Source organism: Daucus carota, chromosome 2 (assembly GCF_001625215.2).
Source record: "Daucus carota subsp. sativus chromosome 2, DH1 v3.0, whole genome shotgun sequence".
Lineage (NCBI taxonomy): Eukaryota > Viridiplantae > Streptophyta > Magnoliopsida > Apiales > Apiaceae > Daucus > Daucus carota.
In genome coordinates this window covers 45,165,420-45,191,933 of record NC_030382.2, presented here as the reverse complement: position 1 = coordinate 45,191,933, position 26,514 = coordinate 45,165,420, and the positions used below count along the sequence as shown (strand labels likewise).

Below are 26,514 nucleotides of genomic sequence, written 5' to 3'. Positions count from 1 at the left end.
AATATGTTATTCAAAATAGTATGAGTAATGATTTCACACACAATCCTTAAAAATGATGAATAAAGTTCGCATTCTAATTTTTTAAAGAATGATTAGGATCATGATGGAATTGTACTTGTAACATATTTTTTATCATAGTAATTTAGGACATCATATAAATATTTGCCGAAGATAATACACCGAAATATTGTTAAATTAACATTTTTCATCGAATACCCAAATTTAATCGACCCACCTCGTCACAGCCTCCTCGTCAGTGTGTCCTGTATTCTCCAAAATACCCTCTCCCTAAAAGCTTCCCCAACACACTTTCTACAACCCGGAAACCGAAATAAAAGCCCTGGAACCAGCTAAACAAAACGAGGGTTTTACAATTTCCTGGCCATTCTCAATCCCCAATTTTCTCAAAACCCAATTTCTATGGCGATCGAAGACCTACCCAATCCTATTGCTTCTAATCCAAGTCCAAACCCTAGAAACAACGACCTCCGCACTTCTCAAGCCAGCAATTCCTGTAATCGTGACAACGAAGACGTCACTCCCTCCCCAGTCGATTCTCAAAAGAGACCGAAGGAAATTATACTCTCGGTTGCCTTAAATATTGCTTCCCAGCCTCTCCAGAACACTGATCCTGATGTTTGGGCTGTTCTTACTGCCATTTCCGATAAGGCCCGAAAGCGTCCTCAGGTAGATTTCGTAGATTGGGGGTATTTTGTTGTATAATATGCGTGTTTGTTGTAAAGTTCTGATCTTGGGCTGTGTTAGTGGTGGTAAATGTGGTTTCGGGTGTAATGTGCTGCGGTTTAGTGTGATATGCATGGTTTTTATGGTTTGCGGTTTGTGCAATTGTTTACTTAAGGTGTGTGATTTAATTCCGTGTGTAATTTTGTTATATCAGGATGTCTGATTGTTATAAAGTTTTCCAAAAGTGGTTTATATTGTAATGTAACCTTAGTCCGGTGTGATATGCTGTGATAGTAGGCTAGTAGTAGTATATGTGGGTTGGTGTGTAATGTACATATGATATTTGTTGTTTGCAGTTTGTGGAATTGTTAATTTGTGGTGCTTAATTGTAGAACCCATGGTTAACTTTTTTGTATTAGCACGTGTCATTGTATTAAAGTTTTGATCTTCTGGATGTAATACTTGCGGTGAAGTGGTTGAGATTGTAATGTACCTCTATCCGGTGCAATGTTTATGATATTGGTTCAGAAGCATAGATCTCAAATGGGGATTTTCTTATTATGCTGAGAATCAAAGAAAGGGAGTTCCAGCTATGAGTGTTCCTGTTTCCTTGTCTATTATAAACTTTTCATTTAAATAAATTGTTAAAATGTTATTGATATTTGCTGACAAGAATACTGTTCACCAGGGATCAAATATGATTTTGACTTCTGACGAGCATCAGATTGGCCGGGTAGTAGAAGATCGCCATTTCATAATATTATCTACTCAAATTAGTGCTCAACATTGCAAAATCTATAGGAAAAAGATTGCCGGTGAAGATGCCGAGAATCCATCTAAACTCTGCACATCCATCTTCGTGAAAGATAACAGGTTGTGTTTCTGGAGATTGTATATAGTTCAAGATGCATGTAGATGTTGTAATATCTAATGCCTTTGTGCCATCTGCAGTACAAATGGGACTTATATCAATTGGGAAAAGCTAACCAAACAAAGTCCTGAAATGAAACTCCATCACGGAGATATAATATCTTTTTCAGCACCTCCTCACCATGGTAGGCTGATGGTTTACAGTCTAAGTTCATGCTTTGCTCCTAATGTAGCTTTAATTAAATTGCTTGCTGTTTACAGAACTTGCATATGCTTTCGTGTTCCGAGAATTAGATAAACACACGTCCCCTAACGCTGGGTTGCTACTGAAGAGAAAAGCAGGTATCATTCGGGCTTTTATGCGAAAGTATTTTTGAGTGATTATTAATCGTCTGCCTGCTTTGTAGACATGGTTGTTTCCATTGACCATTAAATTACTGTAGTTGCACTGAATATATCATGAGTGAATGTGTAAATCATTTATTATGTTCTGTTAATTACATAATTATCTTTTTATACCTATGGACAATATGTACTCATCTTATTGCTTTGTTTTTAAGTTCAATAGTGATCAGTGAGCTCCAAATCACTGCTATACTTGTGATGGTCATATGCATATCATCTGAATTTGACGTCATGGTATCATTATGCCAGTGATACATTAGTATATTCTCATGAAAGCATTGGAAAAGTGTCTTATAATTCTGTAGGCTGTTGATTTTTTTTCTAATTTCCTGTTCATATACTTGACAAAAATCGTGCTTCACTACATATAATTCGATACAGTTGACCTAATTCTTACTGAATGATGTTTCTATTATGGGTAAAGAGGAGCATCGCTCTTGGCATAAAAGGCAAAGAGGAATTGGTCTTGGTGCTTCTGAAGGTCCTATTTCTCTTGATGATTTTCGCTGTCTTCAAAGATCGAATACGGTATCCTTCGAATGTTGAGCGTGTGTTCTTTGATTAAATAGTAGTGGTGCATGTTACCAAGAACAACAAACGTTCTTTCATATAATTGTGTACTTTACTTGCAATCTCGTTCAGGAGTTGCGGAAGCAATTGGAGGATAATGTCAAATCAATAGATGCCCTGCAGACTGAAGTTCGTGCAGCTGTTGATCGTCATGAAACAGTATGTCATGTTAATGTGATTTTTATATGCAATGAGTCTTTGCTGTGTCATGCTGTATCTCTGAGCAGACAAGTTTTTTCTTTTATCACGAGAGTCTGATTTACCCAAACTTACCTACATATCTGGTAAAAGAAATAATACAAGCTGCCATGCATGTGGTTTTAATAATAACGCATATTTGCAAGATGATGTTTGATTTGAGTTACTATTTATTTAGTGGAGAAGGTATTTGTTAATAGATGTCCTTTGCATCTGTTTATACTTCTTAGGCTCTTAGCACCATATTTAGTTAATGGCAGTATACTGAAATGTAAGAGAATATTCTCTCATCTTCTGAAAGACGAGCAGATATTGACTGAAAATGCTTGCTCTGTTACAAATTATTTGACCCTATTTAAAAAAAGATGGAAAATGGTTGTTATTTTATAGAAATGAAGTGCATGGTAACATCATGATTTTTTAACTGTGTATGAAGTTTGCATGTGGAGAGTTGTTCACCTTGGTTATTCAGTTATTTGCTAGGTTATTAAAGGACGGAATCGGTTTGGTGTCTAATGTTAGTTAAAGAGTTGTAGGATGGCCTTTAGTTGTATTTATGTTTCGACCTAGTTTGTTATACTATGAAACTTCCTTTGCTGTCGCTGTGCTAACAAACCTTGTACTCCTTCCGTCCCAATTTATCTGTCTTGGTTGACTTTTTATGGTCAAATTGACCAAACTTTGACTGAAATTTACATATATAAAATAATTAGTAAAAATTATAAAAAATATATTACCAGAATCTACATCTATTCTACTTTAAAATGTATTTTTTCGATTTTCAAGAGCATGTAAGAGTAATTATTAATTACCGGTCAAAGTTTGGTCAATTTGACCACAAAAAGTCAAACAAGACAGATAAATATTGGGACGGAGGGAGTATATCTTTGGCACTTCCTGAGATTTCAATGTTTATTGTTATTGATGCTTAACTTGCTTGGTATAGTTGAATAGAGTTTAATTACTGCATCATATCACTTGGAGCCTACAGTGTCAGGCGCCAAGTACTGTTGCATGTTACTAACATCAATCGCCTTCTTTTCTCTTTGCGGAGCTCATTAGACATGACTTTGAAATTTAACTTTCTTGTTGATTTGGTCTATTTCAATGCAGGAGAAAAAGGAACTGAGGGACTCTGTTTCGAAATCGTATACTGACCAACTTAATAAGTTGAACCATGTACTGGAGAGTAAACAGAAGGAACTGGCAGAGCTTAATAAGATATCTGCTGAACAGAAACATGCCATGGAAGACCTTAACATAAGACTTAGTGCTTCTATGCAGTCATGCAATGAGGCAAATGAAATAATAGACAGGTGAGCAGAAACTATTGAACTCATGATTCACAGGCTCCTACATTATAGAAGCATGGAAGCATAAATTTTCTTTAAATACCTGTTGTGATATCAGTATGGTCGACAGTGAAAATGTCCCAACTTATATATTTTACAATGTTTGTGCAACTGTTTGTTTTCACATATAAATTTTTTAAAGATTGTAAACAGAACATGCTATGTAACTATAAGAGTATAAGATGTCAATTTACTCATTCAGTGAAAGTAGTCGCCCTTTGGTTAAGTAGAAAGGTTTCAAAAATGAAATGTGACTACATGTTTTCTTATCCTTTGTTTCTCGTGTAGTCAGAAAGCATCCATATTGGAACTTGAGACATTGTTGGATGAAGAGCGAGAATTGAGAAGAGAGGAACGAGAAAAGGCTGATATGAACTTAAAAACCTCAATTCAGAAAGTTCAGGCTGAATCGCAGGAGGAAATGAGACGACTATCTGATGCAGCCTCAAAACGAGAAAAAGAACAGAAGGAATTGATTCATAAGCTTCAGGTTTGCTATATAAAAGTGTCATCTTTTATTTGCCTATCTTGTTAAGAACCACACTATAAATACGCCTCTATACTGCATATCCATAGGAATCAGAGAAAGAAAGGAGTTCACTGGTGGTGATTCTGAGATCTAAACTGGTACGCTTTGCTATTCACTTGCAGAACGTGTCTCACATGAGAAAGTTTGTGATGTTTAATCTTCTTGTTTTAACAGGACGATACTAGGCAAAAGTTGGTCAATTCAGAAAATAAAATTAGGCAGCAAGATATTCAAATTTGTGAAGAGCAACGCACTTCTGCTAGTTGTAAAAAAGTATGCAAGCCTTCTTCCACCTCTGTTTTTTTTTGAATTTATTGAACTACCGACTACTGGTAGTAACTTATTTGAGATTGTGTTGCTGATGATCATTTATGGTGCTTCTATTCATCAGACAATAGAGGAACTTGAGCAGGGCATGAGAAAGTTGAGGAAAGAACTTGAGGACGAAAAGGTTCGGAAATCAACAAATATTGACTGATTATTAACTGATAAGCGTATATTTAGTTTTGAATTCTTCACCATAATATATAAAGAATAATTCAAGGCATGCCTGCCTAATATTAGGGACGACAACAGGTCGGATCGGTTCGGGTTTCGTAAGATCCAAATATGATCTGTTATGTTTCTGTTCGTGTCTGGATGTTGAAAATGAATATCCAAATCCGATTCGTCGGGTTTTTTCATATTTCAAATCGGGTTCAGGTTTAATTCGACTTATAACAGTAATTAATTAAAAATAAATCTATATTATTGTAAGAATATGATAGGCAACACGTTTTTTTAGTGTTAAGAATGCGGTAGTAGCTGACAAAGGGTTGGTGCAGTGATTGAGGTTTTGGCTTTTTTAAATGTAGGTCAAGGATGTGACTCACTCCTAGTGTGTAAGTGTGTTTAACTAAAAACAATAGTACTCTATATATTTATGTAGTTCAATATTAGCGTCAAATGTATTTAATTTAATTATCAACAATTATACAACTTATCGGTTAACCATTAGATTTAATTATTTGATGTATACAAGTCATGTATTATTGTTATAAAACTACGTAAGATATTAATTTATTAAATAATTCATGTTATATATGTATTATATATATGTATATGCTATCAGATTTTATTCGGGTTCAAGGTTTGAATTGGGGTTGGAATGGATTTTTGGTTTCGGGTCATGTATTGGTTCGGTATACTTAAGATCAAATCTAGATCCAAACTCTTTCGAATCTGAAAAAAAGATCCAAATTCAAAAAGTCGGGTTCGGGAAATTCCGTATGAATCGGAACGGGTCGGGTATATGCCGGGTCAGATAAAATTGTCATCCCTACCTAATATATAATTACAATACACGGTGCAATATAGCTTTGAAGTACTTCATTGGCCACTGTCCCGCCTCTCAATAGGCTTAACTAGAATGTGTTTATCATCCACTTACAAAATTAATCGATATGTCAAGTCAACCGATGACACAATATCGAACTTTCTACTACTTGCACATAAGATGTAACAACTAATTCCTTTTCTGCATTAGTGGTTTTCCCATCATTCCAAGTGGAGTTCGTGTCGAACTGCACTTTCACATCCTAAAACAATTAAGCATTTACTCAAATACTTTTTCGGGTTCAAACTCGATATTCAAATGATTTCTTTTTAATTCACATATCTTGAATTTATAAAAAGATATTGATATCTGTAATCTTGACTTCCCTACTAAGTTCTAACTTAGTTCTGTTCATCACATCATTATTATTTCCGCTAACATATCATCCAAATATATTGTCAATTTGTAAACATACTCCTAATTTTCAAAATACATACATTATATCTAATTCTTTCTTCATTTTCACAATAAATATTTTATAATGAGACGGACCTTAACATTATAAATGTAAGAACCACATTTTTTCTTTACAAAATTAATTCAGAACTAATGAATTTTCTATATTCGGGTAGATCAAACAACTCTCAGTCTGTGAACACAAATCTCTCATAGACTCCATCTATAACCCTTTACTAGTTTTTTCAATAAATATATTACTTCACTATCATGTACACAATAATCGTTCACCCATTCCGGTGAAATTTTCAATCTTTGATTTTTAACCATACCAAGGGTTTAATTTCAATATATCGATAAGATTTGATATTCTCATTTATTCAATAAAATTATGTTTCTCATAAGAAATATCCCATATCCTTTCCAGTCCAGGAAAAAAAGACTTCACTATAGTGATTATCGGAATTATTATTAATGGTACTATGCTTTATACCGTAACAAATTGTATCTCAATTTCTTACTAAAACTATAATTAGTGTCATTCTCTTCCTTTTAACGGTCAAATGAGACCCACCAATATATTTCCCAATCCCGGTAACATTTATGTTTGTTAACCCAGGTTGCGAACATCACGAAACCAAAATATGTTGCTATAGGAGCATGTACAATTTGGGGGGGATGTTCAGTACTGGTTTTTATAGTACTGTTCGGGAAGTCAATAAGTTGATTCCGATATATGTCTATTTGCAAGGTTGTCTACCAAAATTGGAAGGAGTTATAGATGTTATAACAACACTTTGTAAAAAAATATCTAGAAAAATCTATGAAGATAAAATTAAGTCTCAACAAGAGAATCGTGAACATCATGAGCAAAAAATTATCTCTCTTTTTAGCGAAAATTCCCAGATTGTTTTAACAACAATCTTTAATTTCCAATTTTGACAATTCAAGTTTCTTTTCAACTTTAAAACTTCTCCAAAGATTTATGAATCAAATATCAAATTTGTTTTTTTATTTATTGGAGAGGGAAAAAAAAGATATGTAGATAAACAACTATTATAATAACAAGATAATCAAATTTATCAAAAACAGATCAATCAAATTTCAAAAATTAAGAAATAATTAAACAAATAAGAATTAGAGGAAAAAAAACAAATATAATCAAATGATCCCATGTAAGATACATGCAAGATGGTAGCAACGATTAGAGATGCACAAAAGTTCTGTTTGGGCCAGATCCAGACCGGGAAAAAAAACCCCGAATTTTTTCCAAAGCAGATCGGGCCGGGTATTTTTTGAAAACTGGGCCGGGCTTTTTCGAAAATACTAGGCCTCGTTTACTTAAAAAATTCCGGATAAAATCCAGATTTTTTGAAAATACTAGGCTTGTTTTAGGTCCTCGGACCAGGCCGGGCCAATCCGGATTAATTTGCGGATTGGGTTTTTCAGATTTTTTTACGGATCAAATCAGATCAGATTTCAGATTTTTTGAACATCTCTAGCAACGATGGTATAATAACAATGATATGTTGGCCAAACAATGCAATTATGTATATCACTATTGGAAATATTAAATGAGCAAACACACACAAAAAATTAACAACGCAATCACCTAAAATAGAAAGACTATGATAATTACAAATAAAAAATATTGATCAACTATTTACACAACACATGCAAAGATTTGAGATGGAACAAACAAAATGATATCAAAAAGGCACATAAGAGATCGTAAATCATGCCTGATGATACATGCATATAATGCATATAAACCATGTCAAACAAATATAGCTAATATAAAATCTGTACATATATGATTTAGAATATATTATTAACTAAAACACAAACAAGAAAAAATATCTAAATATATGTCACAGAGATCGGGGATATAGATCGTTGCATCGAGCAGATGCGGAAAAGATTTATGGACCTTCATGATGCCAATGAACTGTAAAAAGATAACCAAGTTCGGATACTAATTTAGGAAACAACAGCTGCAAAAAATATTATATATTATATTTATATTTATATTTATTATATCGAAAAAGAGTGATGATAGGATTAACCCTCTTTTTTTTTTCTTTATAGGATTAACCCTCTGTATGAACATCCTTTTCCCCCACCTCATACTATGTAACTGCCCAATAAGTTTAATTACATTAATTAGTCTTAATAATTATTTGTGCAACTCCTATGCATATAAATAACATTGACATATATTTGTCCCAACAATAATAGAAGATTTTCTATATATCTATTTAAGAAAAGAAAGTCACAAATATTGCAAATCTATTATTTAAGAAAAGAAAGTCACAAATATTGCAAATCTATCGATACAAGTGTAATGTTGAATTTTGGATAATGGTATAATATTTGAAGTCAAAAAGCTATTAAGAAACAATTTAAGTGTTGTTAAGTTTAGAGTATTACTGGTAATGGTAGTAATAGCTATGAGGAAGGGTTTGGAAAGTAGAGTAGGGGTAATTGAATAATTCCCCATTCTGTTATGCTAGCTGTGGGAGTCTGTGTCTATAAATAGACGATATGTGTGCTGTAAACTGCTATTATGCATAATGAAATACAAAACTTCTTTTCCAAGTTTCTCTCTCTCTCTCTGTCTCTCTCTCTTCTCTAACTGATTTTCCCTCTCTTTCTCTCTCTAAACTCTTTCTCTTTAATCTGATCTCTCTCTCATTTCTCTGAATTCTACATCTCTCTGCCCTAATTCACCTCTGCCTAGCTATAATCTACTGTTCTATTACTTGATTTCCTGTTATTTCAGTTCATAAACACAGAAAACACCAAAAATAGACAAAAACAGCTTTGTCATACATGGAAGGCATGACAAATTGGTATTAGAGCACTCAAATTCGATCCAGCCACTGCTTTTATCTCATTGTGCTACTCAAAAAGACTGGAGCGGTTGTGGAATTACTGTAATCGCATAAGTAAATTTGTAGAATTGATCAAAACAGTCCAGGGACTCTGTTCTGTGACTTCTCTCTTAGATTGGAGTTTTCTATTGATTGATTTGGAGTTGCTGTTGAAATTATATAGATTACAGCCGTTTTTGTTAGTATATACTATTAGTGTTTTTTGTTGTTGAGGTTCTGTGTGTTTGGAGATTGAATTGTTGTCTGGAGAAGTATTGAGTTAACTCAGTAAGGGAAGGAAGTTTTAATTTGAGAGTTAATAACTACTCCCTCCGTCCCCCTCAATTGTTTACATTGGAGGGGGACACGGAGACCAAGACAATGTATGAAAAATGAGTAAAGTTAGATGAAAAGTGGGTAAAGTGGTGGGACCTATCAATATTTAATAATAGATTTGAGATAGTGGAGGAAATTAGTGGGTGTAATAGTAGTTTTTATTGTTAAATATGAGATAGTGGGGGAAGATAGTGGGTGTAATGATGAGAAAACTTACTATTTATGGTAATGTAAAGAAATGAGAGGGACATCCCAAAATAGTAACTGTAAACAAATGAGAGGGACAGAGGGAGTAGTTGAGAAAGAATGACCTCAAGAAAGACTAGGTCAACCACTGCTAAAACCTCACAGCAAGGTACACTGAGAACACTTCAGGAGGATATTCAGCAAAGCAAATCTGGAGCTAATGATAGAATGGATAAGCTACAGTCTTCAATTGAGAAGTTAATCTCAGGAATGCAGAGTGTTATGAAGGGAGATACACCCGCAGCAGAAGAAATTCTGAATGAGGAGGAGGAACCTCCAGTTGTCACTGGCATGAGAGGTGTGTTCAGGAATCCTTATCATGCTGCTTATGAGAGACAAAGAGGACACCACAGATTTCAAAGAGATGAAATTGAAGATGATGTGGAATTGTTGGAAGTTAATGAAGGCAGGCAGGATATTCACACCCTTAGGCATCTCAAATCAAGCTTTCCAGTGTTCAAAGAAGAAGGTAGTGAGGCTCTAGAATGGTTAAGGGATTGTGAGGAGTATTTCTCAATCTATGAGGTGGTTGACTGGAAGAGGGCAGCTATTGCGGCAATGCACCTCAGTGGAGTGCCCAAGATCATGGTACAAGTCCTTTATGATTGGAAGGAACAATGCCACACGGGGACAATTCACTCAGGCTTTCTTGGCAAGGTTTGGGAGGCTGATACTGAATTAGTTTTTGATAAATTCAAGAAGTTGCAGCAGACTTCTACAGTTGAGGCTTATTTTGATGACTTTGAAAATTGCAGAGGTCAACTCCTTTTGAAGATTCCTGGTCTCACCAATGAATATTTCTTGGAAAATTTCATTGGAAGATTACAAAATGACATCAGGGGAATGTTAAGGCTGTTAGAGCCAGTTACCTTGGAGCAGGCTCTTAAGTTGGCTAGGTATTATGAGCAGACTTTGGGGAATCAGCCTAAGAAGAGAGAATATACTGGAAATTTTAATAAGGCCACATGCAACAATAATACTAATCAGAAGATGTTGGGAGGTACAGTAGCAGTCTCAGCTGAAATTTCCTTGTTGGCTTCTCACAAGACTACTGAGACCTTAACCTCTAAACCCAGGCCATTGACTTATTCTCTAAGGGAGGAAAGGAGGAAGAAAGGACTGTGTTTATATTGTGGTGATAAATTTGTTAAAGGACATGAGTGTAAGAAGCCTCAGGTGTTTCTTATTGTGGCAGAAGAGAATCCTGAGGAAGAACCTGGAAGTGATGATATCAACTGTGGAGATAATGATGAATTGGGTGAGGAGGAAATCATATTAGCTGTAATGAAGGATGAGTCTACAAATTTCAAGCCACTGCAATTTAAAGGGAAGATACAAGGTAGAGAAGTACTGATGCTCATTGATGGAGGGAGCTCTTTAAATTTGATTCAATCCAACCTTTGCCAACAACTAAACCTGACCATAATTCCTCAAGAGCCTATTTCTATCAATTTGCCTAATGGAGCAAATCTCAATTGTGAGTTCCTGTGTCCTAATCTTCAGTGGACTTGGAATGATGTGGAGTTCAGTGTTGATATGCATGTAGTAGATGCTTTGGAGTGGCAAATTATTCTGGGAGTAGAGTGGTTGTCAAAGATTGGAAGTTTCAGCTGTAATTATCAGAAGCAAACCTTAAAATTCCTATGGCAGGGAGAACCAATTAAGCTTCGTACTCAAGCAGAGACAACAGAGGAGGGCTCTTTTAGTCAATTAACCACAGTTACACCTGTGTGGATGGAACAGATTGGAAACAGGTATGAAGGAGATGCTGTGATTCAACAAATCATCACTGAAGCTGTTATCACACAGAAGGGGCCACAAGAATATTACCTAAGGCAAGGATTACTCCTTTATAGAGGAAAGTGGGTGATAGGCTGTAATGGCAATCTCAAGAAGCATGTGTTTGAAGAATTGCATTGTAAGGGAGTGGAAGGCCATTCTGGCAGAAAAGCTACCTTGAGGAGGATTAAAGAGTATTTTTACTGGCCTAATATCAGCCAAGCTGTGGGACAATGGGTGAGGGAATGTGCAGTTTGCCAACAAGCTAAAGGGGAGACAATAAAGAAACCAGGATTGCTTAAACCCTTAGAGATTCCCAAGGAACCATGGAGAGATATTGCTATGGATTTCATTACTGGATTACCTAAGTCAAGGGGATTTGAAGTGATTTGGGTAGTCATAGATAGATTTAGCAGGTATGGGCATTTCTTGGCTCTATCTCACCCTATAACTGCTAAGGGATTGGCTCACATTTTCTTTGAGCAGATCTATAGATTACATGGGTTACCTGAAACTATAGTAAGTGACAGGGATAGCTTATTCCTAAGTGAGTTCTGGCAGACCTTGTTTAAGCTTTCGGGCACTAGGTTGCAACTGTGCACAGCTTATCACCCTCAATCAGATGGAAGCACTGAGAGGGTGAATCATTGTTTAGAACAGTACTTGAGGTGTATGACAAGTCACAGCAGAGTGGTGGTACAACACCACTCACCACACTGCATTGCATTGCAGACTACTCCATTTGAAATAGTGTATGGCACTAAACCCAGACATTTAGCCTGGTTAGACAGGGAACATACAAACTTGCAGGGGTTAGAGGACTTCCTCAATGAAAAGCAGATACAATGGAGTGCACTTAAGGAGTTGTTGGCAGAAGCTCAGGTCAAGATGAAACACTATGCTGATGCCAACAGATCTGAGAGAACGTTTCAACCAGGAGAGTTTGTCTATCTCAAGCTGCAGCCTTATAGGCAAGTCTCTGTGGCTGTCAGAATAAATCTCAAGTTAGCTGCAAAGTATTATGGACCCTATGAGATCTTACAGAAGGTTGGATCAGTGGCTTACAAGCTGTCTTTGCCAGCCACTTCTAGGGTTCATCCTGTTTTTCATGTTTCCCAATTGAAGAAGGCTGTGGGGCAAGCCAAGGTATTGCATCAGCTGCCACAGGTCAATGAACGGGGGTATTTGATCTGGTGCCACTCAGGCAATTGGATACTAGACAGATAATCAGGGACAGCAGGACAGTTTACCAGAAGCTGATTCACTGGAAAGGGCGCAGTGTGGATGAGGCTACCTGGGAAGATGAAGATTTACTACATCAGAGCTTTCCAGACTTTGGTTCATCTTGAGGTCAAGATGATTCTAAGGGGGAAGGAATGTTAAGTTTAGAGTATTACTGGTAATGGTAGTAATAGCTATGAGGAAGGGTCTGGAAAGTAGAGTAGGGGTAATTGAGTAATTCCCCATTCTGTTATGCTAGCTGTGCGAGTCTGTGTCTATAAATAGACAATATGTGTGCTGTGAACTGCTATTATGCATAATGAAATACAAAACTTCTTTTCCAAGTTTCTCTCTCTCTCTTCTCTAACTGATTTTCCCTCTCTTTCTCTCTCTAAACTCTTTCTCTCTAATCTGATCTGATCTCTCTCTCTCATTTCTCTCTCAATTCTACATCTCTCTGCCCTAATTCACCTCTGCCTAGCTATAATCTACTGTTCTATTACTCCCTCTGTCCCATTTAATTGTATACGTTTCTTTTCAACTGCTCGACACGCATTTCAATGCTCTTATAAAACATAGTTCCGTAACTTATTTTTGAGATTTTCTTTTTCTGAATAAAAATATAACATCCAAACTTTAATTCAGAAAAAGAAAATTTTAAAAATAAATTACACAACTACACTTTACAGGAGCATTAAAGTCCGTGCCGCGTCCCCGTCCCCCAATGTATACTACTCAGGGGGACGGAGGGAGTACTTGATTTCCTGTTATTTCAGTTCATAAACACAGAAAACACCAGAAATAGACAAAAACAGCTTTGTCATACATGGAAGGCATGACAAGTGTTGTGTACGTTTTTGTCGTGTACCTAAATGGACAGCCAAACACAGACAACAGATCTGTCTGTTTACTTGTGTGGTTTGTGTAAGATTTTATAAACTTAAACATTATATTTTCCTGTTGTATTTTAGTGTTGTGTACAGTATTATCAGGGCCAATGATCAGTGTGAGACCGTCCATTGATGATTGTTACACGAGTTCATTTTTTGCCAAGTTTGATAGATTGCAGATAAGTTTATCCTCTTAAAAATAAAGCAAAATTTAGTATTTAGCAAAATAATAATAATGATAATAATAATAATAATAATAATAATAATAATAATAATAATAATAATAATAATAATAATTATTATTATTATTATTATTATTATTATTATTATTATTATAATGTTTACTAATTTATATATCTGAATATTATTTGTTGAGTCAACTTTTCCGCTAAAGTTGATTGAGGGATCCTCATCTCTTGAACTCGTTCTGGCAACTTGGTCAGGGTGTAAAAACAATGCTGTTTAATGTAACTTGTAATAAAAACATATATGTTAAACCGGAGTTATTCTTTTAGCAGGCAGCTCGAGAAGAAGCTTGGGCTAAGGTGTCTGCGCTTGAACTTGAGATGAGCGCTGCCATGCGGGATCTTGATTTTGAGAGACGTAAACTAAAAGCTGCCAGGGAAAGAATTATGCTTCGGTAAGAAATGATTTGTCTTCTGCATAATATTGTTGATAGATGAGATGAATGTTGATTGTCTGCAGTCCACCAAATTTTAAGTATTTTTGTGAGATTTAGCTCGCAATCATATCAGAGGTTTTGCAGACAAGTTTTTGCTGGCAGTGTTCTTTTACTCATTCATGTCATCACATCAGGGTTACAGTTATTCCTTCCATGATGTAAAATTATTGATTTACTGAATAAATTTTTTCTATAAATTGTTAGCTGATAAAAAGGGAAAGGAATATACCTAGTAAATGAAGCTAGTAGAGGGTAAGATACTAAGATATATGCAGCCTTGCTTCTATATGAGAGTAGAGAGGATGTTTCCCTAAAAGACCCCAGGTATACCAGATATAATTATGAATCCATGATCTCTCATGGGAGAGAGATAGCCTTTTACAGTAGACTATACCGTTGTACTTTAAAATTGTAGTCATTACTCATTATTACAATATGAAAGTTTGTTTTTGCTTCCATATCCCTACTCCGTCCTCTTTACAGAAAATTTAATTTCTTTTCATCTGCATTTTATATATACTTGCCCTTTTGTTTAAAATATTAATTGTTATGCCTTGTGCTTCGGCCTTTTCATACATTTAGTATGTCTTTATCTTGGCCATTCACTTCAAATTACTTGCATACAAATGAGAAGATCATGCAACAATATTAAAACACCTAAATTTCTGATGCACATACACGAAGATGTTAAAAATTATCCAAACTGAACTGTAGAAAAATTTACTAGAACCAAGAGTCTAGTATACTTGGGGGTTATAAGGGTCTGTAAATGCTGTTTGCATAGCTTACAATATTTTGCAAGTGCAGCTTGACTATGGAAGGTGAGGATGAGCAATCATTGCCTGGTGTGTGGCAAATGAATCATGCAAGCCCTTTGTTTCCTGACAAATGAATCTACGTGGTCTATTACTAGTTTATATACACATTGTCTTAAATTTTATATTACCAACTTGCCTTCCTAACTTGTAGCAATGTGTTATATGATTTCTTGCAGAGAAACACAGCTTCGGTCTTTTTATTCCACAACTGAGGAGATCTCAATTCTGTTCGCAAAGCAGCAGGAACAGTTAAAGACAATGCAAAGGACATTAGAGGACGAGGAACAGTATGATAACATATCACTTGATCTTGAGACCAATGTAGATAATGGAAATTTACATGAATCAGTACTCCGAGGAAAGGAAGTACCGGGGCATCACAACAATATCACTGCACAAGCAAACTCTGGGTCTGGGCAGAGATGTCGCAGAGATCAAGTCGACATATCAAGTGATGAAGCTAGTGTGACAGAGAAGCATGATTGTGATAACAGAGGTCATGGAAGTGACCAGGACACTCAGGAGGCTGAATTTACAAGTGCAGGTCATGTTGGGAAAGGTGGCTTTGGTTCGGATATCGACGGAGTTGGCACAGCACCGATAATAGAGGGAGATACTGTTGGGACTGAGAGAGTGTTTGAGACAGAAAGCGGTGCAAATGATGGTGATAAACACCTTGATCTAAACAAGTTGGCTGGGGAGACTATGCAAATTGATGATGACACTCTTGGCCAAGAAGCTGAGCGCCACGTGATAGGCGGGGAGATTTCCCATCAGTCTGCATCAAATAACCTCCTTGAGGCTGGGAACACAATAGAAGATACAGAACGCACATTTAGAACAACTGACCTTTTAGCTTCAGAAGTTGCTGGGAGCTGGGCTTACAACACAGGTCCTTCAATCCATGGGGAGAATGATTCTCCAAGAAGCAAAGGCTGTGATGAAGCTGCAGAAGCACTAATTGTCCTCCATGACTCAGAACCAGCGGCTGAGAGTCAGATAGTCCCATCCTCTGAAGCAGCTACAATCCAACGGAATCATGAGCATCAAGCATTAAGCACAATGATTGGAATTGTTGCCCCTGATTTAAAGGATCATTTCGGTGGTGTGGGCAATAATTGTGATAAAGAGGGGTCCGAAAAGGGTGTAGCTTCTAACTCGGATACTGAGGATTGTACTGATAATGAGGAAGTTAATGCTATGGATACTGAAGGGGTCGTTGCATCAGATGCAGAAACAGAGGGTAGTGATGGAGCAGAAGAGGCATTCGTTGAAGTTGATGAAGAAACAGAACCAGATTCAGTTGGATAGTATCATGCTGGTATTGCTATATCGGCAGATTAGCTAGTTGATAGGGTACATAAGACTTGTAAATAGAAGATGCTTCTCTCATGGAGCTGATGATGCCTTCGAACCCGGTTGGCGTCTAGATCATTGCCCTCTTGTGTGATTACACTAAGATGGCCCATAGGATTTTTTGTCAAACGTTTAGAGTAATAGTTTTTAAATTACAAAGAATGAGGTAGTAGGCCTGGTGACACTCAGTTCTTGTGCCTAGCTCTTTATGTTTATATGATTTTTGAACATTTTATGAGATTTTTCCCCAATTTTAGGGATTCTTATTTAGGAGTTTGGCTATGCAAAAAGAAATAGCATCTCTTTCTAAGATTTGGTAAGGTCTGTTTACATCTCATCTCACCTTCCCTCTGCACTACTTCCGAGTAAAGTATACACATTAGTTTGGTTCATTTGGATTTTGGTCTTTGTACGACGCCCGTTTGCTAACAATTCATTCTGCAACTACTGGAGTTCTTCAAATCTTTTAAAAGGGGAGGGTTAAGATAGATGCTGTTAGTAAGAAGATTATACAGAAGTAGTCATTTCTGCTTTCTCAGATCTCGTATCATTTCCGTTGATAGTTTGATGGTTCGAGTTGAAAGATGGCAGAGGCATATTAAAGAGACATAAACAAGTAGAAGTCTAATTTTCTTATACGAAATTTTGGAAGAAGACGCATCATTACAGTAAAGCCTCTAAGACAGTAGCATCGTTGGAACCGGAAAAGAAAAATATTACTATAAGAATTTTTTATACAAATTATAAAGAGTCGGGACGACCGACGAGGGGCGGTTCTGACCCGGTACAGTGCTACCTGACTGGATCCATTAAAACCAGGGGCTTCAAGAGCAACTCCAACCCAACACCAAAATGGTGTCACTTTTAATGTAAAAGTTACTCCAATGCAACATCAAAATGATGTTAAAATTACACCAAATACCAAAATGGTGTCACTTTTAGTGTAAAAGTTACTCCAATGCAACACCAAAATGGTGTTAAAATTACACCAAATGAATTGGTTGACACCAAATTTGGTGTCAAGTGTACATTTGGCGTAATTTTTACACAAAATTTGGAGTTTTTAAAAATATATACTATACTCTCACACTTATGAGACAAAACAAATCTATTCCTTCCATGTCTAATTACACTTATTTTATCTTATGTTTTTTATTTTATAATCATAATCATTATAAATTTTCTTCTTTTACTATTTAATTCACATTTTTTATTTATTCCAAAATTTTAATAAATTTATATTCTTGTATAAAAAATTAAATAATTAAGTTGTTCTCTTGAATTGGTTGATGAATATATAATTATTTGAGATCCTTGTTTAGTTAACTTGTTAAAATTCTATGTTAAGTAATGATATTGATAAATAGGGTCAGCTTCGAGATAGAACCAAGTTATTGTTAGAACTTATAACTCGCTAAGGACCATTAGATCAATATATATTATATGGTTGAGATTGAAATCACATTTAATTATGAAGTACATATATATATGATATGCATTAAATATGTACATATTTATGACCAATAACTAATCACTTTAAATAAAATGACTTACTTACCATAACTAGTTTTAATTTTAATTTTAATAATTATATATTGTTGCAGTATACTCTATTTTGTAAATAGATTATTTCCTATATGTTTTTAATTATATCATACTATTATTGAGGAACATATAAATTACAATATGCCAATATATTCAATATATTATTTTTTTATATTTGAAAATATATAAGAAATATATCTTTTTATGTCATATATTCATTAAAATAAAAAATACTATTGCAGTATATCATAAATTGTACTCTTACACTATTATCAAACTAATACAAAAATAACATAACTATAATATATATCATTGCAGTATATGCAAGTAATTAGATAAAATAAAAGATTCAATTCAGAAATATGATATGAGGCAAAATGAAATAATTAGTGAATTTATTATTTTATCTGTTACTTAAATATACTGCAATGTTATATGATAGTATATTTTTGAATTGAGTTGATTATTTTAGCTATTACTTAGATATACTGCAATAGTATATCATAATTATATCATGTGTGATATGTTTCCTCAAATAGTGAAATATGATACATAATTTATTACCTAATATAATGTAAAACATAATGTGTGCTTTAATGAGGGAAGATATTAAATGATTTAATATAAATGCCCTTTAAATCATAATCATAGATTTCAAATAAATCTGACCGATGTTTACGGTCCTAAGTTCTAACTCTAATATAGGTTCTAATTTGAACCTCACCCTTGATAAATATTAATATAAATAACTTAAAAAGTGAAGAATATTTCATTTTATGTGTAAAAAGATTCTTTTTGGTGTAGGATATGGTGTTGATAGGTTGGAGTGAAATTTTGAAATGGTGTAATTTTCACACCAAAATAGTGTTAAAATTACACCATTTTGGTGTTATGGGTTGGAGATGGTCTAATAAAAATATAATGCCCGCAAAGTTTTCCGAATGAGTTTTTCTCCTTCCATGACTTGTCTGAGTAAGGGACCGTTTGGCTAAACTTAAATTAAGTGTTTCTTACTTAAAGTAAAGAAGTGAAATAAAAGTGAGAAGCGAATTAAAACTTATAAGTAATTAAAGTTTTTGAGAAATAAGTAGAAATCGTGAGACAAAAGCTAGCATTCCTAACTTTTTATAAGTGCTTCTTGACTTTTTACACAAACGGTACAAATAAGTGCTTCTAACTTATAAATCCAGAAGCCGGGCTTAAAAGCCCAGCCAAACACCCTCTAAGTTTTTTTTTCAAAATTTAAGCGTTTATAATTTTTTTTACAAAATAAATAGTTTATAATTTTTTTAGATATAAATATTAAAAAGATCTTGTATCGTGATTCAACAAAAAAAATAAGAAATTATTTTTAAAAATAAAATTTTATATAATTTTTTAAAAATATATATATTTTTATTTTTAAAAAATAAGATTAGTCAAACAATCACGTAAACATGTCATTCTAAATACATTTTTTTTTCTTACACGGAGGTTCCTTTTTCTTCTTTTAAGTAATGTGATAGTGTTCGATCGGTAATAATTAATACTCCCTCCGTCCAACCAGGTTTTTTACGTTACCTTTTGGCACGCATTTTAAAGCTCCTATAAATTATACTTACATTATATATTTTTTAAAAAAAAATTCTTAAAAAATATTTTATGTTTAAACTTTTATTCAAAGAAAGAAAATTATAAAAATATGTTATAGAACTATAGTTTACGAGAGCCTCAAAATGCGTGCAAACAGTGTACGTAAACAATTTGACGGGACAGAGTAAACACCAGATTAAACCAGAACCAACAACCTAAATTCAATTATTTCAACTAAAACTAGCGAGGGGACTATATGAATTATGAAACACCGCCCTCGTAAACTTCGCAGTTGTAGCCTTTGTAAAATGAGAAAGCTACTTATGGGAAATAAAATGAAGACAAAATTTTGGTCCGAGTTCCATCTTCCAAATGAAATGAGCACACTGCAAGCGGTAAGCCACATGAGAAGTACTCAACTACAATGTGGATAAGCGACAAAAGAAGATACCTAACCACATTGACTCCTTTTCGAAAACATGATTAAGATAGTACCAAATTGAAGCAAGGATAAATATACCAAATTTTGGAAAAGTGTATGAATGATCCAAATATTAGGGACAGAAATGATTTCCAAATTTATTTTCGAATATCAAATAACATGATATATCGACCAAATTTATAAACATATTGACCGGATTTATTCACGAATCACAAATTTGAATTTTATCACGATAAGTTTGACTCAACTATAAATTAAGTTCATTTACTGATTTATGAATGAAATCGAACTCGACTCCAATTGAGCTTTATTGAACCGAACACGAAGCCACTTGAAGAGTGTATCGTCTCATTTAGACCGTATTCCTAATTTTTATTTGAATTTTTAATTTCCATTTTGCGACGAAATCTAGCATTAATTGTATAGCAAAATGAGAGAGGGAATGTGATAAATTTTGGCTACTTCTTAAGCAACAACTAGGGTCCAATTCCGGTATATGTGTTTGAACAGGCCATAATGATGACTGTTAGAAATATTAGTTCAAGAGAAGAATAAAAAGAAACCAGGGTTTGTTATTTTCCAAAAGGAAACCTCAAGTTGTAAAGAAAAATGTTGTGGTCATTTTCCGTGTTCCCATCAGCCAGCTCAAAAAGATTGTTCTTGAATTATGAGCAATCAGAAAATTAGGCCAATGCTCCCTAGAATAGAAACTCAATTGTTACACTTCTTGAGATGAAGCTTGCTCACTGCTGGATTCCTCCCCTCTCTTGTGGCGGGGACGGATCTACTAAGAGGCACGAGAACACCTGTACCTCCTAATTTATTTATTTTTATATATTTTAATTATTCTAAATTTTACAAGAATATATTGTAAAAGTGTTCCTACAAAATTTGAAATATATAGGTGTTTTTCGATACTACTCTAAGAAAATAATTCTAGATCCACCCCAATCACGAGTCCTCATGCTATCATTGCCTTGAAAATTCTTCACACATGCACAATTTCTTTATTTAACTTCGCAATTAGTTATCTCCTACTCAACCAACTCTTGTCTACATTCCAAAGCTCCTGTTTTTATTCAATCTTTCTAACAAACGCAGGCAAGCTCTCTCTGGTTTTTATCAAGGTATGTGAATCTGTGTCTGTTATTCTAGCTGTATATAGTGTGCATGCATGCATGCAACTGTTTGTTGAACAATATCTTTGCGTGTAGGCGAAAGAGAATGCAGCAAACAGAGGGTAAGGCAAGAAGATCAAGGGTGTTGAAGAGAAAGATGGAATTGAAGAACTTGGAGCTTTACATTGAAAACAAATGCATCATTGAAGCAAATGAAAGGCTGAGGAAAAAAGCTGCACTTCTTCACTTGGAGAACTTGGCTTTGCGGTCTCAACTCCAAATCATTAGTCCTATACAATCTGGCCTTCTGCCCAATTAAGTGAATAGATTAACTTCTTAGCTTTGTTTAAGGCAAGTCTCTAACATTAATCTATGTCATGGTAAATAAAGTGGAAACCAAATTCAGTTACTGTTTTATTAGCTAATTGCCAAGAAAGTTATCGTAGTTGACGGCTTAAGGTAATCTTCAAATAAATATATGTATTTTAGATCCATGGTGTTTATCTAATTCAGTTCCTTATGAATGTTTAAAGAAACGACCTGTCTCCTGGTAGAGCCAGGAACAGAGCCACAATGGAGGCAGTTGGGGTACTTGTCCCCGGTAAATTTTATAGAACATTTATGTTTAGTTTGTTAATATAACACAACTCAGCTTTGCCCCATGATTGAGTTATGTCTTCTCCATAGAGAAGGCAAAGGTTTGCCCCGTGATTGAGGTATGTCTTCTCCACAGGCAAAAATTTGACCCTGCCACACACAAATAAACTCCCTCCCTCCTACCTTTTTTTGCCCCATGAGCTTAAAATTCTAGATCCATCCCGGGGTAGAGCTGGATAAAAAAAAATCGACAGAGTATTTTACAGTTTGATTGAAATAGACTCAAAATGTTTTAAATGAATTAATTTTACTTGCCTGTTCTGAAACCTTTTATTATCATCACCCCGCTAGATTCATTTTTGGAAAGATCTGTTCAAGGAAGAAGCAATCCTCTATCTATACCAGTAAATACCTCTAAAAGAAGTTGAGCCATTATACTTGAATAACAAATCATAATGGCAAAGAAAAGGTATTCATACCCAACAATTCGATGCATATAGTAAACACTGGAGGTAATTTTAAGTTTATTTGTAAAGACAAACACATTCAGAACGATCCCAACAAAATTTATTTTTTAAAGACAAACACAGTCGGAACGATCCCAACAAACCAAACTCTAGGTATGTGCTTCTATTAAGCTCAATATTACAATCTAATACCGACCAATCAAAATAAAATCGTCGTCATCAAGAACCTGAACATCTTTCTGTCCTACAAAGTGCTCTCTCCCTATGTCTTTCACTATATTAACAAACTCTACTCTCTTGGCCAAAGGGAGTGGTACATATGGCAGGCGGAAAACAGGCCTTACAACCCCAAGTTGAGAAAGAGCCGTATTCAATCCAATTGGATTTGGCTCTTCAAAGAGCCACTCCATCAAGGGCAACAGCTTGGCATTTAAGGTTTGGTTCTTTCCCCTGAACATGAGTTCCCGCATTAATCGTGGGACCAAGTTGCTGGTAACAGATATAACTCCAGTTGCACCAAAATCCCACCTTGAATCATGGCATTGATCGTCATTTCCGCTCCAGACCACGATCCCATTTTTGGTATACTGGTCCACTCTATCATGTCCGACGCATTCCTTGACACCTGCTAGGTTTGTGCTTTGCGCCAAAGTATGGATCACACGAGGTGGAATATCTTGGCCAGTTCTTCCTGGCACGTTGTAGACAATGGTTGGACCCATGGAGAGCACACTATCAAAATGAGAAACCAATCCTTCAAGAGAGGTCTTGCCATAGTAAGGATTAATGTGCAAAGCACCATGCATTCCAACTGCAAAACCCTGCTCAGTGGCATGAATTGCTTCCCTTGTTGAGTTACTTCCGGTATTCCCAATTACCTTGATGGATCCACCAAAACAGTTGACAGTGTGACCAATTAGCATGATATGTTCATCCCAGCTCATCAACTGACCTTCACCAGTAGTTCCACCAACTATGACACCTTCAACCCCATTTTCGATCTGCATGTTTACCAGAGCATCATAAGCCTCCAGATCAAATCTGCCATCAGGCAGATATGGCGTTTTGATGGCAGTTATCAATCTGAGAGACTTTATGTCATCGGTGAATGTTCTGCACACATTAGAATTTTAAAACGATAACTGAATGTTAGAAAACCTTGCACAAAAAGTCTGCAGATTCAAGAATAATTATATTACCGTTACTGATACCAAAATACTAAAATAAGTATATTATTTTGATGAAAACTAGAACAAGGAAATAATCATCTTTGCTGCAAACTTGCAGAACAAGAACATATTTCTTTGCCCTTGTACTAACCTTTCTTAAAGATAGGTCAGATCTATTTTAACCGGAAAATTAAGGCATTGGCCATATGATACTTCTAAATGACCAAGAAGTGGCTGTCTGCCACATCTTTGGTAAAAAGATCTTCTAGCAGATATAGAACTATATTATGTTACCAAAAGGAACAATATGATATAAACGTCAGACCATAAATATAATTTTTTTCGAAGGCCCGGTCTAACCGAGAAAGCACAAAATTGTCACACTTAGATAACTCATTCATTTGCCTACACAATTAAGGAGTGTAGACACTTGAAAGCTTGCCGACTTTAAAAAGCTTCCTGTTAAATCTAATTTCCTCCACGGAGTACGCAACTCATTTTAAATAAAATATATTTAATCAACAAAAGAAAACAAATACGGAGAAATAAAATGTATATGTGAGAAAGAGAGGCTGATTTGGTATTCAAGATAGGTTTACCTGTTCTTAACTTCCATACTACGCATTGGCAGATGAAAATTTGGGATTATTGCTGCTTTTGGAGGCCTCCAAGTTGTGTTCCTCCTGGTCATCAGAAAGAATTAGCAGCACACTCATGTATCATTATAACATGGGATCGTCTTTGACAAAAATTAATAAACATCAGAGTTAGCTGCATATATGTCTTAAGCTCAGTCTATAGAAGAAATTAGATGCACATTTAGCAAAAAAAGAAAAGAACATGAAATTTGATGCACATATCCAATAATTTATACAGGAACAGAACATATTTCTATGTTGTAGTTGTCCATATAGGTACTAGTCACTCAAAGCACACTTTTGAAGTACCTTCAAAGTTCTTAATAAAATATTAGCATCCATACAACTTATGTCACTAGAACCAGTAACAGGCATCGGTCTTTTTATATAAAAAAAACACAACTTTTTATTAAAATAATTCAATGGTTTTAAATCCAACATATATTGTGCCCTTGTAGGATCACTTAAATTGATTGTTTATAAGATTATTTTTCATATGATAAAAGAAAAGATGTACAGATGTTGGATAACATGAGAGAAGAATACATACAGATGAGTTAAAAAAAACAATACAAAATATATATGTGTTTATTACATAGAAAGACCACTCAATCAGAACCTTGTAAGTAACGACAATCAACAATTAGTAGAAACCATCACAACACTATCACCAAAACACATATATAGGACATTCTGCTTTTAGAAAAATCAAAGTAGGCACCTATATATGACACAACAGACTCGAATCTACTATTGCAATTTAGGCATTAAATTACTTGTACTCGGTGTCAATAGCTGATCCCTGAGAAATTGACCATGCATAATGTCATAAACTATTTTATAATCTTTACAGGAATGCATTAAGTTCCTCACAGGACCTCTTTAAAATCCAATGCCTTTGTGCATATCAAGAATTAGACAAACATAACCTCCTTTGTAATTTAGCCTGCACGAAAATGCTTAACATCTAGCCCGTATGCATTTCTCAATTCATTATTCAGTCATTTACAATCCATTTAAAATATTCGATGGTTCCACGACCATCAGAGACGGAGAAGCCTGTTTATAATCTATAGGTTACTTAACCAATTAAAAATATTGCAATTCCTTTATAATACTCGAACTAATTCACATCAGCAATAAAATATACCACAAGGGACAAATTAATAATATATTCCATTCACATAAAAAATGAAATCATATATAATTAATTCATTTAAAAGTTGAATTATACAAATAACACTAGTTAATTTCAAGAAGAGCAGAGCAAAATCCATAAATAGTTGCAATACAATGAGATATAAAATACCTTTTGTAGCTAGATGGAGGAGAATTGAAAGCAGTGAGCTGAAAAGTGGAGTCCTTTAAGCTTTTAAGCGCGGACATTTGCTGATACGACGCCGGCGCCGACATGTTTTCCGACAGGTTATGCTAGGTGTGAGTTAAGGTGTGTTGTAAATTATAGGAGTTAATGCAAGAAATATTAGATTGTTGGTGTAGTAAAGAGTGGTTCGGCCAGAGCGGTGAACGTGACGGTTGTAGACTCGTTGTTGTGTCCAGCTAGGGTTTGGAATCCCTCTTTCTTACTCCCTCCGTCCCAATTTAATCGAGTCTTTCAAGGAGATTAAGAAAAGATGATAAAGAAAAAGTAAATTTAGTTGAACAGAGTGTAAAGTAACGGGAACTATTAATATTTAATAATAAAATTTAGATAGTGAAAGAAAATAATAAATGAAATAATGTTTATTTAATAAAAAAATATTATAAAATAAAGAATATTTTTAATTCTACTCCAGCTCTGCTGTACTGTATGTTTATTCATTTTCATTTTTTCCCTCTACAGTAATTAGAGTAGTTTTGTGTCACAATTTCCGAATTTACTTTATTCTTAGCGGGTGTATTCGCCCATTTTAATGAGTTGTATATAGTTCGTATATCTTCGGTCCCATTTGATTCTATTTCTATACGTTTTTTTTACCGCTCAACACACACTTCAATGCTCTTATAAAATATAGTTCTATAACTTTTTTTAAAAAATTTCTTTTTCTGAATAATATGACATTCAAATTTTTATCCAAAAAAAATCTTAAAATCTTAAAAATAAGTTATAGAACTATATTTTACAGGAGCATTAAAGTCCGTGCCGCGTCCCTGTCCCCAACGTATATAACTCAGGGGGACGGAGGGAGTATATTTTAATAAAGTAAATTAAATTTTGATTTTATACGGATTCTAAATAAAATATTGTAAAGTTAATATAGAGTGTTTATGATTTAGTCACAATATTTCAAAATCTCATGAAATTTGATATAATTTCAAATTTTTTAAAATGTGCCAAACAGTTTCACAAAATTCATCGTTCTATAATATTCAAGCAATTGGATCA

The 26,514-nt window shown here is 34.7% G+C and overlaps 2 protein-coding genes and 1 long non-coding RNA gene across 4 annotated transcripts; 2 read left to right on the top strand and 1 right to left on the bottom strand.

Annotated features, from left to right (window-relative positions):
* The first annotated feature begins 255 nt into the window (after nt 1-255).
* LOC108209140 (uncharacterized) lies at nt 256-16,850 on the top strand. 2 transcript variants are annotated; one of them, XM_017379900.2, is made up of 13 exons: nt 256-687; nt 1,373-1,557; nt 1,636-1,739; nt 1,816-1,896; nt 2,384-2,487; nt 2,602-2,688; nt 3,841-4,043; nt 4,368-4,569; nt 4,656-4,706; nt 4,783-4,881; nt 5,000-5,059; nt 14,243-14,364; nt 15,401-16,850. In XM_017379900.2, exons 1-13 carry the CDS (start codon nt 421-423, stop codon nt 16,533-16,535), a joined length of 2,700 nt encoding a protein of 899 aa, XP_017235389.1. In that variant the 5' UTR covers nt 256-420; the 3' UTR covers nt 16,536-16,850. The 2 variants fall into 2 exon arrangements, with proteins under 2 accessions (XP_017235389.1, XP_017235387.1); XM_017379898.2 differs by having other exon boundaries at nt 292-687; nt 14,240-14,364; nt 15,401-16,768.
* Nucleotides 16,851-21,137: 4,287 nt separating this feature from the next.
* Nucleotides 21,138-21,749, top strand: LOC135150203 (uncharacterized). The gene is made up of 2 exons (XR_010288485.1): nt 21,138-21,266; nt 21,354-21,749. It is a non-coding gene; the product is annotated as an uncharacterized LOC135150203 (long non-coding RNA).
* Nucleotides 21,750-22,349: 600 nt separating this feature from the next.
* Nucleotides 22,350-25,783, bottom strand: LOC108205839 (4-hydroxy-tetrahydrodipicolinate synthase, chloroplastic). The gene is made up of 3 exons (XM_017375932.2): nt 25,438-25,783; nt 24,090-24,173; nt 22,350-23,434 (listed from the first exon to the last, which is right to left on the bottom strand). The coding sequence occupies exons 1-3, from the start codon at nt 25,539-25,541 to the stop codon at nt 22,507-22,509; spliced, it is 1,116 nt and encodes a 371-aa protein (XP_017231421.1). The 5' UTR covers nt 25,542-25,783; the 3' UTR covers nt 22,350-22,506.
* Nucleotides 25,784-26,514: the final 731 nt, after the last annotated feature.